The sequence below is a fragment of the Fistularia commersonii genome, chromosome 23, assembly GCF_037954325.1.
Source record: "Fistularia commersonii isolate RoL2024-O1a breed Wild chromosome 23, RoL_Fcom_v1.0, whole genome shotgun sequence".
NCBI classification, from domain to species: domain Eukaryota; kingdom Metazoa; phylum Chordata; class Actinopteri; order Syngnathiformes; family Fistulariidae; genus Fistularia; species Fistularia commersonii.
The window spans coordinates 8403971-8421318 of NC_141306.1; the positions used below are offsets into that span (position 1 = coordinate 8403971).

At 43.1% G+C, this 17348-nt stretch overlaps 1 protein-coding gene across 1 annotated transcript; it reads left to right on the forward strand.

Moving 5' to 3' along the window:
* Positions 1-3972: 3972 nt before the first annotated feature.
* Positions 3973-12223, forward strand: LOC147220944 (inactive all-trans-retinol 13,14-reductase-like). Its single transcript, XM_086171120.1, has 12 exons — positions 3973-4194; positions 5127-5309; positions 6824-6962; positions 7053-7155; positions 8383-8578; positions 8659-8856; positions 10279-10398; positions 10507-10645; positions 10772-10881; positions 11041-11207; positions 11314-11473; positions 11597-12223. Exons 1-12 carry the CDS (start codon positions 4032-4034, stop codon positions 11743-11745), a joined length of 1827 nt encoding a protein of 608 aa, XP_086027246.1. The 5' UTR covers positions 3973-4031; the 3' UTR covers positions 11746-12223.
* Positions 12224-17348: the final 5125 nt, after the last annotated feature.

Here is a 17348-nt window from a genome sequence, read left to right on the forward strand (position 1 = left end):
GTGAAAAAGTCCACTCCGATTTATTTAATCCAGTCGCAATCACAGCCCGGTTGTCTGTCGACGCTTTCCAAAGCCACTTTCCACAGCCAAACTCATGAACTCACCAAGAGGAAACTCATAAAACCGTGAATTTATGTGTCACATTCTGTACAAAGTGGCTCATTACGCGAAAAATGTATCTATAACTAATGTATCTCAATGTCACAGGTAGACCAATGACAGCGTCGGGTGTTTATTGTGAAGTGAATGAGATGCGAATAAGAGTGAGGAGTTCGTGCCTTGAAAGAAGGCAATTTCTTTTTTTTTATTTCTACTGCCTTTTACTTTCACGGACAGCCAAACTTTCAGTATTGATTGTCATCATCGGCTGCTGATCGTAGTTCGGTGAAAGAACACGCCGGGTGTAAATCCAGAGATTTAGGCCTCATGTTTGAGGACAAAATGCCTCTCAGTATCCACTTTTTTTTTTTTTTTTAAGCTCGATGTGATGTTTTATCACCGATTGGTAGAAAGTTCTTGCCGGCTCAGTTATTAGATAGCATGTCGATACCTAGTCACGTTATATATTATAGTGTAAGATTGTTTTGCCTTGTAGTCAAAGCACGTGACGTTTAAATGATATTTTCAGAGATCCATGCAGTAAAGTAGGCATGCATACGGTAGCTTGGAGGTGATGAAGACTGATAATTATATGTAAAAACCGGGAATTAAAGTGCCAGAAACACGCGGTTTGTGCTCACCCTACACCTAATGAATTTCGAATGTAAAGAAGCGTCAAATGTCGGATATATTCACTGCCAGATAGCCGATACTTGGGCCGCTTGTGTCTGTACAACCAAGATTGTGATTCCGACCCGTTTCTAAGTTTCTACACACACACGTCCTTTTCTTAATCCCAATTTATATGTGCTGTTTTGAAAATAAATGAAAGGAAAAAGGAAAAAAAAAGAAAAAAATGACAACCAATGTCTGTCTGGCAGCTCTAAATCAAAATCCCTCTTTGAGAGTCGCTCTCAAAGAAATTCAAAAACCTCGTGGATACAAAAAGAGCTATTTTAGTGAAAGTATTTTTCCACATTAATGCACAAATTGAGCTAAATTTAGCTTTGCTAGTTTTGCTGGAGGGTTTTTTTTTTTTCCATTAGCACGGATAATGTGCGTGCAATAAACAGGTAACGCGGAACGTGGAGGACTTCGCTTTTCTCCTCGTCTCTGAACCGAACTGAGATTTTATTTATTTTTGGACTCCGGTGCTCCCGCATCCATCGCTGATGGCTGATCTTAACATCGTCGCTAAACCGATAGTCGTGTCCTTTACCGTCCTTGAACAGTGACTCTTAAAAGTCTCTTCAGAGCAGGAAAGAGGAAGCCTCTCCCGGCGCTGCTTTCAGCTGAGCTAGAGCGTTGTCATTTTCTATTTCCGTAAATGTCACATAATAATGTTTTTGGTGAATAAAAAGGGTTGACCTCCACAGAAATTCCCAGTAACTTGTGATTTTTTTTTTTTTTTCCACCCCCCTTAAATGTACGTCGGTGACTGCACACCTCCAAGTCAATGAAGCATTTATTTGGTCATTCGCTGTCCGCCATTCCTATCCTGTGCTTAAAACGGTGATAAAATCGAAGAGCGTAATTCGGCGTGCAGGAGTGTAAATTCCCAGGATTTTCCCATCGGTCTCACCCGACCTCGACGATCACATGCCTGAACCGAGCTTAACCATCCCGTCCCGGATCAAAAACCCCTTCTCGTGTGCGTCGGCGATCGATCCGAACCGGCTGTTTGTTTTGTTTCTGTCACCTTTGTCAAGTCGGCAAAAGTTGCGACGGGACGAAACAACCCGGGACGAACCGGCGCTTGTCCTGGAACAGCTGTCTGGGCAAACGTATCAAAACCCAGGTAGCCGTCACAGCCCAGAAGAACTTTCCCGGGGCACGAATTCGGGAAAGTGGCAGAAAATTTCGCCGGAAGTCGGTCTTTGCCGAGTCCCGCTGGGCTTCCAGACCGCCGCTCCCTGCCAACCCTACAAGCCAGTGGTTCTGAACATGGGTCGGATTGAACCCCAGGGGTTCGGCAGAGGTCAGGACACGCCCGATTCATATGGTTCACGATGACACATCCCATTTAATTGGCCGTCACCGGCTGCAGGTGATCACGCTACATACCTTGATTTATCTGTGCTGTAGGGATTTCGGTGCGCTCGGTCGTCAACTTGTGACTGTTGCGATGGTACGTCGTGTGATTTCTTTGTTAATATTTGAATCCTTTCGTACTAGTTACGTAGAGCAAAAAAAGAAAGTGGTCGGACAAACGCGTACGATATGGATTCACGTGTAGAGCGTAAAGCGACGGGCGTTGGCGTCCGAACTGCATGATTTGCAGTGCAGCATCTAGCATTGGTAAAACCCAAGGAACACATCCTTATTCCTTTCTATTCATTGTTATGTTTTTCGTTTTTGGGTGAAAATCACATTTTGCTGGTTTCAACACAGTGATGTTGATGCACGGTTTATTTTGTGCACCAATAAAACATAAATGTACGTCTCGCATTTTGAAAAAAAAAAATCACAATTTATTTTTCCGATAAATAAAGTTAATGCGCGTATGAAAGTGGTGGCGTTCAGAACCTCCAACAAGGACAAGAAGCACTGCTCTAACCTGTTTCTCAGTGTTCCTGGAGGACCCTGCTGCTTCCCTCTCCTCAGGACATGCCTGTACCTGACATTTGTGGGATTCTGAGGCGGATTCAGCATTGCTGCGCTTTTGTTTGCAGGTAAGGATGCTATCAGGAACGTTGGTTGTATTCATGCATTGTCGCCTCCACTTGTTTGTAAGAAACGTGTGAATCCCTTTAGTAAGGGTTGCTTGTACTGCTTTCTTGTTCTGGGTTTTACTGTCACGGTCGGGCACGTTTGGTTTTTGGGGGGATTTTTTTCATTTGGTAACTGGCCGGCATGTTGGCGCTTCCACCTCACAGCAAGAAGGTTGGATTCCGACCGAATTTTTTTTTTTTTTTTTTTTTTTCCATGGGGGTTTCTCCAAAAACGTTGCAGTCCAGACTCTAAATCGGCCAGACTTGTGAATGAAGAGACCAACGGTTGTACGTCTTTTGTCCTTCTATGTGGCCTTGTGATCAACCGGCAACTAGTCTATTGCAGATCACCTCTCGCCCAACGACAGCCGGTACAGGTTACCGACCCCCCCCTTCACCCTGAAGTGAAGGTTAAACAGTTTAAATAATAAATGAACAAATGTTCCCTTTTTCCCCCGACCACTCATTCATGCTTGTATTTTCCTCTTCCTCCTCTCTCCCCTGTAATCTCTCAAACTGTCCTTTCACTGCAAAACATGATTTAATTCATCAAACTAAGAGTTCCTGGTTGATACTTAAAGTATTTATCCTGCAAAGGCTACATCCTTGGGATGAATACTGACATATAGTGGAAGGAAATAGTTTATAGATATTCTTTCGTTTGGCATCTCGAAAGTAGTGTTTACTGTAAATGTTGTCCGAGCGTCTCAAACACACACACACACACACACACAAACATATAGTTATCTTGCTTTGCGACTAAGCTCTGAAGGCATCTTTGTTCACATGCGTGTTTCTTAATTATACAATAAGAAAAGTCATGGAAAAAAAAAAAGAACTTTTCCTGGGGCGTTTGGCTAATGAGCGTCTAACCGGCGTGGTTTGGCCCACCGGTGTGATGAAGTGATAAACAACCGGTTCTCTCTTCTCTGGCCAGTCTCATGTTCGTGGTGTGGAGAATTCTGCCTATCTGCTGCCCTCTTGATCATTTCCAAGATGCCACGTGCGTCGCGTCATTTGCTTTGCCGCCTTCCTCCTGATAAGCACCTTACCCTCCTCCTCGCCTTCACTTCCGAGGAGATTCTCCTGCTCTTCCCTCCTGCAGATCTTCACATCCTCTAACTGTTTTTCATCAGGGGCGTTTCCTCTGGATTATCGCTCGCGTTCTCCTTCGACTTCTTCCCCCGGAAGCGCCTCCGGCCCTTCTGACCTCCCGGGGCCATGTGGTGGCTTCTCGGCATCACCGGCTGCGTGCTTTTGGTCGCCGTGGTCCTTTTCTTCCTGATCACCGGCCGGCGCTACAAGGTGTTCAGCGAGAAGAGCGTGAGGCCTCCCGGGCCTCTGGTCTGTGACGGCAAGAAGAGGGACGAGAGGCTGAAGAGAGGTAAGAAACCCCGTGGGGCTCGAGATTCTTCACCGTCGCTGCTCCTTTCAACGGATTCAAAATATAACCCGTGATTTGCATCTCCTGCTTAAAAGCACATTATCAGGAATTTTAAGAGCCTGATTTTTTTTTTGAGACGTGATTGACACACACTCCGTGCATATGGATCCTTCGATCGCAGGGTTTCGGTCTTTTACAAATATCCATTAGAAGTGCGATTTTACTTTCCGAGTTTTCCCGAGAGCTTTGAAAATATAAAAATGGGATTCCAAACAGGAAGCTCACATCTTAAAATGTATATATGGCTGTTGTGAAAGTAAAACACGACGTGTATCATAATGCTTCGATATTAAGAATGGTTTCAGCATATATTGGTTTATTTCTATCTGTGTTTTTTTTTTTTTTTAAGTAAAACCTGGCGGCACACGGACACAGACGCCATTTTTAGTTTGCTGCGGGGGAAACGTTAAAGCGTCAGACTTTTATTTCATAAATACAAAGACATTGCGTGTTTTATTTTTACCTTCAACACAGCTTTTTTTCGTTTTTAAGTTCAAAAAATGTTTGCTGCTTGCAGAAATACAATTGAATTTTCTCTGTATTCTAAATATCCAAAGGGTTTTGTGTCGCCTGCTGTTTTTTTTTTTTTATTTCCTGGGAGAAAAGAAGGTCAAAATGGCTCTCGAGGCATCAAATTTTTTTTCTCGCCCAAAGCGGTGACATAACACAGAATAATCAATTTTCCGGTCAAATAAAACAATCGGTGCATCTGTGAAAGATTCCTCATGAACAGCCCTCACACACACTAATGGGTGTCACCTTCCATCTGTGTTCACCGCGCCTGAAGCACAAATGATTTCAAAGATTTCCCATGCAAACGAAATGCAATTTAAACACACCGATTTGATATTTCATATGATTTATTTACGCAGCGTTTCGCCTGGACCGCGTTCCCACCGCTCTGGATGCCGTGGTGATCGGCAGCGGGGTGGGAGGCCTGACCGCCGCCGCGCTCCTGGCTAAAGCCGGGAAGAGAGTGGTGGTGCTGGAGCAACATGACCAGGCCGGAGGCTGCACACACACCTTCCAGAATAAGGGATTTGAGTTTGACGTAGGTAAGATGCAACCTCAGACGCATGCAAAATCACCATGAAGCACCAAGATACATTTATATCAGATTTAGGTAAGGTAGTAGCATGTTATACCAAGCAGCAGGTGTCGATCAGGACTGGATTAAGGTGTGTGTGTGTGTGTGTGTGTGTGTGTGTGTGACCTGTGAAAGACGCGGCACCAGGATACAATATAGGACGAGGGCATGCGGTGGCAGTGGCGTGCAGAGGTCAGGTGATGCCCCGCGGCTAATCTTGATTGCGTTCCCGAGAAATATTTTGAATACATAAACACAGGCGAAATATGAAACAAACGCTTTATTCAATTTTTATGTTAATCAATCGAATGTATTGAGTTCTTTTCCTCCAAATGAAACCCGGTGTCACGAAACACCTTTCGATACTTATCAAAGCCCGGTTTGACATAGAAAACCTCGACTTTGTGATTTAAGTTTTAAGTTGAAAATGATTTTTGAACGCTCGTGAGTGCAAATGTAAGCCGTAATCTGTGCGAAACACGGCGTCAGAAACATCCCGTGTAAATGTTTCATTAAATATCACCATAAAAACCTATTAATAAAGTAGTTGCACAGATTCCAGAGGCTATCCACTAACCTGAGTAGGTTTAGTTTAGTTTAGTTTAAAAAGTTTATTAGAACAGTGTACAATCACATTAAGCACAGAGGCAGAGATGTTTGTACCAGATTGTAGCTCATAGCTAATTTCCATCTGTAGTCCTGGGAAGACAATACAAATATAAAACTGGACAAATAGACAATATATATAAAATATACAAATAGGCAATAAAATAACTGTACAATATATAAACAGGCAATAAAATAAGTATTTTGCAAGTTGAAAGTGATATCGTTGTGATATTATTAGGTAAAAGAATGTCTCTCGATGCACAAAAAGCTGAAAAATGGACGAATTAGGCAACTCGTTCTCGAGGAAACGCAGGAACGAACATCCTCGTCTGCTCGTTGCCAACGACTTCTTGAATCCACGAATAGCTGGATGCTCGCCAGATAGTATTTTTAAATTTTAAAAATCCCCACATGATAGCATTTTTTGAAATTACTCTGATCGAATGCCGCCGTCACCGTCGGTCCCTCCCTTTTTCACGCCGCCGGCTCCGGGGAGCCTTCATTAGATGCTTCTCCAGATCTGGAAGCGGCGAGACCTCCGACTGTCTGAGTTTCTCCACGCCGCGCTGCGTCCGGCGGCCTCCCGCGGGCTCGTACGGGCCCGGTCTTTGCGGCTCCGGGTCCATTGGAGGGTCTGAGATGAACTGACCTGCCAGGAAGTGCAGTGTGCTTTCAATTCATTTGATTTATGAAGGGCAAAATATTGTAACATCGGCCACGGGAGACACGAGAACAGCGAATAAAAGAGGCGATCCTGCAGAAGTGAGTCGACCGGTGAAGTCATGGTCAGAGAAGATGTCGTCTTCTGATACATAAAACTGGCAAAATGCTATTTTACAACGAATGAATGGCATTTTTAACCCCCGCTATTAGGCATCCATTACCTCGGCCAGCTTCATGAAAACAGCCTGCTGAGAGTGGCCTTGGATCAGATCACGGAGGGCCAGCTGCAGTTCACCCGGCTGGAGCAGCACTTCGACACCCTCATCCTGGGCCTGGGCGGGGAGCGCAGGTGGGTCCCGGTTACATGTTGTCAAACTCAAACCCCCCGCCGTAACTCTTCCTGACGTCGGTTTGTGAATGTGCGGCCGTCGTTCCTCAGGGAGTACCACATCCACGCAGGGAAGACCGAGATGGCAGCCAGCTTGAAGAAGCAGTTCCCGGGGGAGGAGGCGGCTATCGATGAGTTCATGAGGCTGATGAAGGTATCTGTGATCACGGATAATGAAGGGAAGAATGAGAAAACAAACAATTCCGGCACATTTTTTAACCACACTCGTAGCAGGTTTTAACTTCGGATGGGAAAAATTCACACTCAAGTGAGGCGACAAATTTAAAAATCCAAAATCACTCTCTTAAATCTTCGGAAGCAGATTAGAGAAATATTGTTATATTGTTATATTATTCTTTTCCCAAGCCCGCCCTGCCTTTAACTGCTGCCACGTAGGAAGATGAATGGCCAAACGTGGAGTGTTTCGGGAGCTTTTAACAAGATGTGGCGCAGGGAGAGACAATGGCTGACCTTCCTGGAAAGCTCTTCTTAGAAGTTACACATCGGTCAACTCACATGATATTAGGATGATATAATACAGTCTTATGTATAAAATAAATTATTCTTACCGCCAGGTTTCTAATAGGTGGTCAAAGGTGAAAGACAGGCAAAAAAAAGGGGTGTCTGGAGACAGGAGGACACCCTCAGTGGTGGTGGATGTGTGTGTGAGGAGCAAGCGGGTGTGTACCGCTGCATTTTTTTGCTTTTTCTGTATTCACAACGCCAATCTGTAGAGACTGGGCTCGCCGTTCGGAGCGGGCAGAAGTCTGGTTTGAGGAAAGTCAATGCTGGTGATGGTCTGTGGAAAGTGAAGTGCAACTCGCAGGACTTGTTCTAAAGAGCACCTCTCCGTCCGATCGAATGTCAATCATCAGCCGAGGTCAAAATGACCATTTTGCGCCTTTCGCGTCCGTCCCTAAACACACAAATTGGTTTCAGGAAAGTTTCTAAATTTCTTTGGACATTTACCAGGCATTTACCAGGCATCCTCTAATCACTCTAAATGCTATTTCTATAATAAGCCCAATAATAATTAACTTAAGGTGCCTTCCTTTTCACTCAAGGACACCCTAGAGACATATAAATATACGCAAAATACAGATTTAAAAGAAACGATGAAAATAGAAATAGTGAAATTGACAAAGTGATGAAAATAAAAAATAATGGATGAATAGATAGATAGAACAGACCACTTCACACAGATGTGTTTTCAGTTGTTATTTGAGGTGGGGGATGAATCAATGTGTCTGTGCTTACATGTGTACGATTTAAAAACCGCATTTCTTCAATTTCCTTGCCGGAAAGCCATATAAATGTTTTTACATGCATATTGAAGTGTATTGTGTCCAATGAAACGCCCGTGTGTATCCTCCCTTGGCAGCTAGCTTCACGGCGGACGCCACTTATCGCCATCTTGAAGATCATTCCATATTGGTTGGTTAACTTCCTGATCTGGACCCGTCTTTTGGGTTGCATTTCGTCGGTGTTCCGCCTGGCGACCACCAACCATTCCCAAATAATGTCCAGCCTCACTCAAAACAAGGACCTGCAGGCGCTTTCTGCCTACCTGTTCTACGGTACCTGCGAGGACACGCGCATCAAATCGGTCGCACTCTTAACTACCGCCCTCCTCACCGTCCCGTGTCTTTCCCTTCAGGTGTTCCTCCTAAAGAGTCCAGCTTCCTCATCAACGCTCTGCTTCTTCACCACTACAAACGTGGCGCCTACTACCCACGGGGCGGCGCCAGTGAGTTCGCCTTCCACATCATACCGGTCATTCAGCAGGCGGGCGGAGCCGTGCTGGTCAAGGCTCCCGTGCAGCGTGTGCTGCTCGACCAGCGGGGAAAGGTCTACGGTGAGGAACTCCACACACACACACACACACACACACACACACACACACACACACACGCCTGACATCTGTGTCTGGATGATGATAACCTCTTTGACCTTCATCCACAGACTTTACTCCAGGCTATGCATAATGCTACATGAAAATTGTCAAAAACGAATCGTCAAAAAGTTGCAGGGAGTGTATCCTGTGGGTTGTTGGTCTCAAAAATAGGTGATTTTTTAAGAAATGATCAGTTAATGTAGGATCAGATATTTATGATATTTATGATATCAGATGTTTTACTTGAAACTCTGGCACAACAATTTCCTTCGGGATAAATAAAGTTGTTTTTATTCTTATCATTCTTATAGATCTAAAGCAGGGGTGTGCAAACTACGGCCCGCGGGCCACATCCGGCCCGTTGGTCTTTTTTAATCCGGCCCGCCAAGGATTGGTACGGAATTCATACTTGATGTGAATGATCAAATAATCGGATCAATGAATGTGGAGGCTCAAACAGGAGATGATTTCATTTTTGGAGCTATTTGAGAACATTTAAGAATTTTTTTGGGCGGAATGACACAGATTGGCTTTGTGATTTAGCTTTTTCCTGCGGACATACTGACACAGATAAACGAGCTGGACGCGAAGCGACAAGTTAAAAACCGGTTTGTGCATGAAACGCAAGCAAACGCTGGAGCCTTCAAAACCAAGCTGATTTTATTTACGAAGCAAATGTCAGACAATGTTCGGACAAATGTCGGACAAGTCTGATATGTACTATTAACAAATGTGTTTTTTTTTTTTTGTATGTACCGTAATTTCCAGGCTAGCCGATCGCTATCTCGGGCTTCATCCTGCGCACTAAAACCGTCAAAGTCGTCTTCTTCGGTGTCAGAGTTGAACGGACTCAAAATTTCCCGTTCATTTCATGGGTCCGATGTGACGAGGATAAAATGTTTTAGCGCCGTGAAGTTCGTTAGCGTCCCCCACCCAAAAAGTCCATATATTAGCCGCATCGTTGTTTACGTGAAAAAAGTCGCGGCTTATCATCTGGAAATTACAGTATCTATGTATCGTATCTTGTGGTGAGCCAAAAAGTTTGCCCGCCCCTAATCTACAGCCATCTGTATACATGTACGGATGCACAGTATATTATACAGTTGTCTGGTTAATTTACAGATGTTGAATGTTTATGCTACCCATGCGCCCTCCAGTTGCACCTCAGGGATAAATAGATTGAGTCTGAATCTAAATATGATGTTGTGTTGCTAGTTTCTGTGCTGGTACTTGGTGGTGCTTGTGGCTCAGTTAGCAAAGCAGCCGCCACTCCGATCAGAGGTTGGCTGTTCGCTTCCCAAACTTGTCCAAGACACTGAACCCTCCGGTTGGTGCCGATTGTCTGGTCAGCGCCTAAATAAGGGTGTTCGCTGTGTGTAACAGGAGTGACGGTGCTCAAAGGGCAGGACGAGATTGAGATCCACGCCCCCTGTGTCATTTCCAATGCCGGAATCTTCAATACCTTCCAAAAGTTTTTGCCCAAGCAAATCCAAGAGAAACCAGGTAATATACGCCGAGTCCTTTGGCTGCTAACTCTAAACACGTTTTGAAAGAAAACAAGTTGATCCAGCACCGTCTCATTTTTAATTTTCGGACTTCTCCTGAGGGTAGAGATCCAATCCCTGCTGGGTATGGTGCGTCACGGCATGGGTTCTTTCCTGGTTTTCGTCGGTCTGGATGGAACCAAGGAGGAGTTGGGTATCGTGTCCACCAACTTCTGGATGTACAAAGACAGTGACCTGGACCCACTGTGCGTCTTAGACGTTTTTATCCCTTTCTCTTCATCACACTTTCTTCTCCCGACTTTCATTGTAACTTCAAACCTAAAAATCTGACGTGAAAACCTGTTTGTGCACTGATACCCTCGGATGTGCAGAATGGAGAAGTACTCCTCTCTGAGCAGAGAAGACGTACTGGGCAACATTCCCATGATGTTCATCACCTTTCCCTCCGCCAAAGATCCCACATCCAACATCAGACATCCAGGTGAGGACCGTCCAAAACCCCAAGCGCTCTTGGGATCGGCGTTAGAAGAATCCAACCTTTCCGGTGTCAGACTGTTTGCACGACAACCGGTTGTAGGACATCAGAATAGAACGTCATAATAGTATCAGTGCCATTATCTTTTTTACGTTTCCCCAAAAGGAAAGTCCTGCATGACGTTGCTGACCATGGCCCGGTACGAATGGTTTGAGGAGTGGGAGGGGACCAAGCTCGGCAAGAGGGGACAGGACTACGTGGATCTGAAAAACAGCATGGCCCGAGAGCTGCTGGACTGGGCCTTGACTATCTTCCCTCAACTACGGGACAAGGTGTGTGTGTGTGTGTGTGTGTGTGTGTGTGTGCATCATTGTTGTAACTGAGCTGATAAAGTCATTCGTACAAGTTTGTTGTCTATAAATCTGCGTCTGTTTTCAGGTGGTAATGGTGGATGCAGCCACCCCTTTGACCAACGTCCACTACCTGGGCGCACCTCGAGGCGAGATGTACGGCGCCGAACACAACTTGGAGCGCTTCACCCCGAAAACGGTCGCCAGGACACGGCCGCAGACGCCAATCAGTGGACTCTACTTAACAGGTGACCCGACCGACCGGCAGCCGGAGGGGGATTGATTCGATTGACGCTGAAAGTGTGAATTCGTGTGTGTTTGTGTGTGTGTGTGTGTGTGTGTGTGTGTGTGTGTGTGTGTGTTGGTCGCAGGTCAGGACGTGTTCTGTAACGGCATGGCCGGCGCTCTGCACGGCGGGATGCTCTGCGCCTCCGCCGTCCTCAACCAGATCCTCTACATCGACCTTCTGGCCCTGAAGATGCGACTCAAAAACAAAAAGGCCAAAAACAAGCTGACTTAACAGCGTTGTCACGGTCCCGTCTTCCCCCAAAACACGAGAGCTAAGTAAACAACAAGATCGAGACGCGGCTCGGAAAATACCCCGTCCGACGTATTTATTTATTTTCCTTCCATCACCGACTGACCCCGGTTTTCGTCCGTGAAGAAGTGGAGGTTCCTGTTATTATTTTGGTACCTCATCTTTTTCTTTTGAAATCTAGTCTCAATGAAATGCAGTTATTAATTCACAACCCCGGCAATCTCAGGGCAAATATTCAATAATATCAATCATTGAGACTTAATTCGGCTCCCTCTGAAAACAAATGATTTGAGGATATCTCACATTATCAGTCATATTTTGGTATCCTGAATTTGATCCGCCGCTGTTTTTTTTTTTATTTCTTAAATCTTTGCAATCGTCTGCCCCGGGAAGAATACCGTCTACTTCCTGCGCTGGGTTGGACCTGATTTGGTTTAGTCTGCTGTGCTCTGTGTTGATGAGTGAATAAACAGTTCCTAAAAAAAAAAGGATATTCTGAGGAACTTACATTTAATTACATAGTGTTTTCTGAAGCGTGGCTCATTTCCCCAATGGTACATTTATTCCCCTTTCAGACATAAATGTCTGTCAACCTGCAGAATATCAGGTTGACAGTGCCTGTCTGAAAAGGGCTATGGTTATATGGGCACTTCCAGCAACTCACTGATGAGATATAAAATTTTAAAAGCGACCTTATCGTCTTTAAATAATTAACTGAGGATAATTTTATAATTCATTTAAAGACATGTCATTGGCCAAGAGGCAGGGTTCCCCCTGGATGGAGATATACAACCGTTCACCCTCCCATTCAGACGTCATATAGACACATGCAACCGTTCACTCATGTTCACTCCGATGAACCTAATGTATATCTTTGGAAACCCTGCATATTCGGGGAAAACACGGAGACTCCTCAGAGAAAGGTCTGGAATCCAAAAAGGGATCTTCTTACTGTGAGGCGGGAGCGCTAACCATTGCGTCCCTGACGTGAACATTATATTAATACCAGGTGTGTCCCAGTCCCTCTGCAACAGGTTTGATAAGTTCCTGGAGAAAACCAGCAGATGGCAGGATTTACTATGTCATATCATGGGTTCTAACGATAAAGTGCTATTGTATCTGAGGGTCATGACGTGCACTCAGCAGGCCGGACCAGATTTTGTTGCATCGGCACGTGAATGCAAAGAAACAACGCGCCCCGTCGGTCTTCTGTAAGGTGAAGCCGTTCTAAAAAAAGCAGTTTCTCAGTCGACCTGGTCCCCCCACGCTGCGCCGACGCCCGGGAGCGAAATCCCATAATCATCAGCATCGTAGTGAGCAGGTGGGTGTCAGTAATGCGTCTGACACACTCACACAAAAATTGCACAAAGAAGTTCTGCACTTTTGGACACATTATCTCTTTTAAAAGAATATTATGGGCCATTAGCGTTGAAATGTAGCGATGCTTTCAGCTGTTTTTTTTAAATAAAGGCTGCGTGCAAGCAGGATGAGAGCAGGTGTTTCAATCAGGTGTGTTGCTGGGATACAAACAGATCAGATTACTTTTATTAGAAAAAAACAAAAAACGAAACACAGATATGATATCAAGAGGACCGGACAACACTCTCCCATGGGATTCTATATCTGTCTTAGAAATGGGGATTTGTGTAAACTATCTTGATGCGGCCGAGGTACATCAGAATATGAGGAATTGGGAGGTGTGTGTGTGTGTGTGTGTGTGTGTGTGTGTGTGTGTGTGTGTGTGTGTGTGTGTGTGTGTGTGTGTGTGTGCACGTGTGTGTGTGCGGATCTAATTTCCTCACAGCCTGTTAGAGGGGATAAACAAAGGATGCCAAAGTGTGTGTCAAACATGGTCGTATCCAAAAATCAGCTGCATATTGCAACATTTACCATTATAATTGATATTACAGCATTATTTTGGTTCAATGCTTTCCTATAAAATTAGATAGATAGATAGATAGATAGATAGATGGATAGATTTCTTTTTTGTCTTTTAAAATGGGGAGCAATAACTGCTAGGTTGTTTATTAAAGCTAGGTGTTAGCTACGTGAGTTAGCTAGACGAGTTAGCTAGGTGAGTTATCGAGGCGAGTTGGCTAGGTGAGTTAGCAAGTTGATAGATAGATAGATAGATAGATAGATAGATAGATAGATAGATAGATAGATAGATAGATAGATAGATAGATAGATGAAAATAGATACAATAATAATACCGTCCTGAAAACCACGAAGTGACTCCCATCTGCCAGCTTTGTTTAGAATGACTAAACACCTGAATGAAGTTGCTTACAGACAATTTTCAATTCAATTCAATTTTCCTTTTTTAATTTTTTTTATTGTTTGTTTATTACAACCGACACTGTCTAGGGGAGTTAGCTGGGTGAGTTAGCTAGACGAGTTAGCTAGGTGAGTTAGCAAGGTGATAGATAGATAGATAGATAGATAGATAGATAGATAGATAGATAGATAGATAGATAGATCAGTCAGGCTTTGGAGGAGGTGTTTTAGCCTCTGCAGCAGGTTCAAGGCAGGGCAACTAGGACAGACTGGGTGTTTTCCTGACCTGGTTACTTTTTTTTGGGCTGATCTGGATGCTAAAATGGAACTCAGAAAAACTGCAAGGCTGGTTATAAATTATGGACAATTTACAAAACACTGCACTAGTCATTTAGCCTCCTTTTAAAAAGTTGTTTGTTTTTCCCAACGCTTTTCTGAGCGGCATCGAGAAGCATGAACCCAAACACTCGGGGAGTGGGAATAAGGTTTACTTAACTTTGGGCCCGACAGTTTTTAAATCATGAATCCAGAATTTCTCACCTTCTCTGAGTCATACTGACCATGCAGGCAGGAAGGTCTAGCCCAGTGAGCTCAACAAAAAAACAAAACAACAAAAAAAACATCTTCTATCCATTCCCCGTAAATTGATTGGTAATAATCAGATGATTTATTTCGGGAGCTTTACTTTTTATTTTTAAGACATTAGTCACAGAGAATGGCTCGAGCTTGTTGTTTATTATGGAGGAAAGCCGGGATAATTTATCAGCCTCAATGTCTTCATATTATTATTATTAATATTATACACTTATAAAAGGGCTCAACTGTATTTGAAGAATGTTGTTATAGACTGGCAAAAACACCCAAGAATGTAATTGAATTTTTTTTAAGTACCCACCAGTAACAGAGGGCTCCTTAAACAAGCATTATGTCATTATGCCAGGCCTCCCCCGGACCCCCATTTAAATATTAGCTCATAAACTGAGAGGTTGGAGCCGAGCAATTAAACTGTCAGAAGTTAACAGGAGCAAATAAACGCCAAACATGAGGCTCAAAGTAACACGAACTTTGAAAACACCTGGAAAGCTCAGTTTAAAGTTCACGAGAGGAGAGTTTCACCTCGATCGTATCAGCTGCTGATAAGATCAACAGATAAAACTCTTCATGGCTGATGTGTGTGTGTGTGTGTGTGTGTGTGTGTGTGTGTGTGTGTGTGTGTGTGTGTGTGTGTGTGTGTGTAATGATTATGTAATGTTTTCCCAGCTTCTATGATCTACTGGCAAGATGTGATGATCCTCAACCAACCGCTTAATTCTCAAATAATTCTCAAATATGTCACAAATATGTCACAAATATCCAGTAACGTACACTGTAGTACACATACACACACACACACACACACACACACACACACGTATATAATTGCAGCTAAATATACCCACTCATACACAAAAAGCTACATACTAATCAGCCATGGAAAATGTTATTTTTTTGATTGTTGCAGTTTGAGCCCCATGTTTGTAGTTTATTTGTTAATGAACAATCTGACAGGACAACCTGGATGGTAGTGAATGGTTGCATTTGTCTATATGACATGCCATAATATACAGGACTGTCTGAGAAAATTAGAATATTGTGATAAAGTTCTTTATCTTCTGTAATGCAAAAACAAAAATGTCATACATTCTGGATTCATTAGAAATAAACTGAAATATTGCAAGCCTTTTATTATTTTAATATTGCTGATTATGGCTTACATCCTAAGAAAACCCAAGAATCCTATCTCAAAATATCAGAATATCATGAAAAAGTACTTTTTGTTTTTTTGAATGGCATTACAGAAGATAAAGAACTTTATCACAATATTCTAATTTTCTCAGACAGTCCTGTAGATCGGGGGTCTCAGATCGTTGTGTTTGTGCGGCCCGCGTGTTTTTTTCTCACACACATCTGGATCTGGGGGTTTAAAAAAAAAAAAAAAAACTGCAGGGAAAAAATGAAAAAGTAACTTTGCAATGTTTTTTTGAAAACAAAATGATTTTTTGATGAAAAAACGTCTAGTGACATTGTTAAAACGATCTTTTATTTTCTTATTTCTATAAAAACCACAAAAACGATAGCAAAAAAAAAAAAAAAAACGGGCAAACTTAAAAAGATTGATTTTGTAAACATGATACCTCTTATACATGCTACCAATCAATTTTCTAATAGTCTAATAGTGGCAAATTTTCCCACTGTAACAAGATTTTCTCTTTTAACTCAACAACATTTTTAGGATGTAATTTCATCAATTCTTCTTTAATATTCATTTTTAATATTAATTCGTCATGTGTTTTTTCAGAGGAACAGTTCATTAAAGATTTTGTTATTTACCTGTTTACCTCCTTCACACTTAAACAAAGGAAAAATTGGGACTTAGTGTTACTTCTAGGTAATGATTTTACTGGTCAATTTTACTGAACATCAAATTAGGCCATATGTGGCCCCCGGACCAAAATGAGTTTGACACCCCTGATATAGATAATGATTGAATGGTTGGATGCGTGGGTGGATGGATGCGTGGATGCGTGGGTGGAAAAGGAGTCGTAGTGCAGCGGGGCAGTCAGTGGGGCTCATTATGCCCCGCGTCCTCACAGACAGGGGGCGACTTCCACCTGCACTAAAAGGCTCCTCACCCGCTGCAAAAGATTGGTCTGCTCTTCTATTTTAACAGGAGAGACACATTTCTCACACTTTCACTTGTTGGCTCGAGTTGAAAAAGATATGCGAATCCGGTCCACATCAGATTTATATCACCATGCAGTTCACTTTTCTAATCTAGTAAAAGGGACTTCAACATCCCCCTTGACAGAATTGATAATATTTGGTTAAAAATCTAGAAATGTAGATTTTGTACCCAAGTGATTTGTTTATGCTCTCGTACCCCCCCCCCCGCGTCCTGATTTATTTTTTTACTTAAAATAACGTCATTATTGAAAATAAGAATTTAGATCGCTCTTCTTGGCTTGATGTGGGTTTTATTAATTTGTAGAGTTTACAACAAATTCGCTGCCATTTCTCACCAAGCATCATTTCAACGTTGTTTTATTTCATTGCATTTAATTTTTTTTTCATTTTGAAAATACGTTTTTTTTTTTTGTTTGTTTTGCTTATTTGCTCGAATAAAAACATCACCCTTTGCGTCCAAATCTTTTTTTTTTTTTTTCCACAGTCAACTTTCTCACCGGTAGCGCGGCGGGTCATTTCTTACAGTGTGTGACGTGTGGGGGGCCGAGCAGAGGGCCGATTTAAGTTGCAGTCATCCGGATGGA

Excerpts from the sequence above, each read along its gene's own strand:
- LOC147220944 (XM_086171120.1), top strand. The coding sequence starts at position 4,032 with ATGTGGTGGCTTCTCGGCATCACCGGCTGCGTGCTTTTGGTCGCCGTG. Across the intron at positions 8,579-8,658 it reads TTCTGCCTACCTGTTCTACG|GTGTTCCTCCTAAAGAGTCC; the intron begins GTACCTGCGAGG and ends CTTTCCCTTCAG. Across the intron at positions 10,399-10,506 it reads GCAAATCCAAGAGAAACCAG|AGATCCAATCCCTGCTGGGT; the intron begins GTAATATACGCC and ends TCCTGAGGGTAG.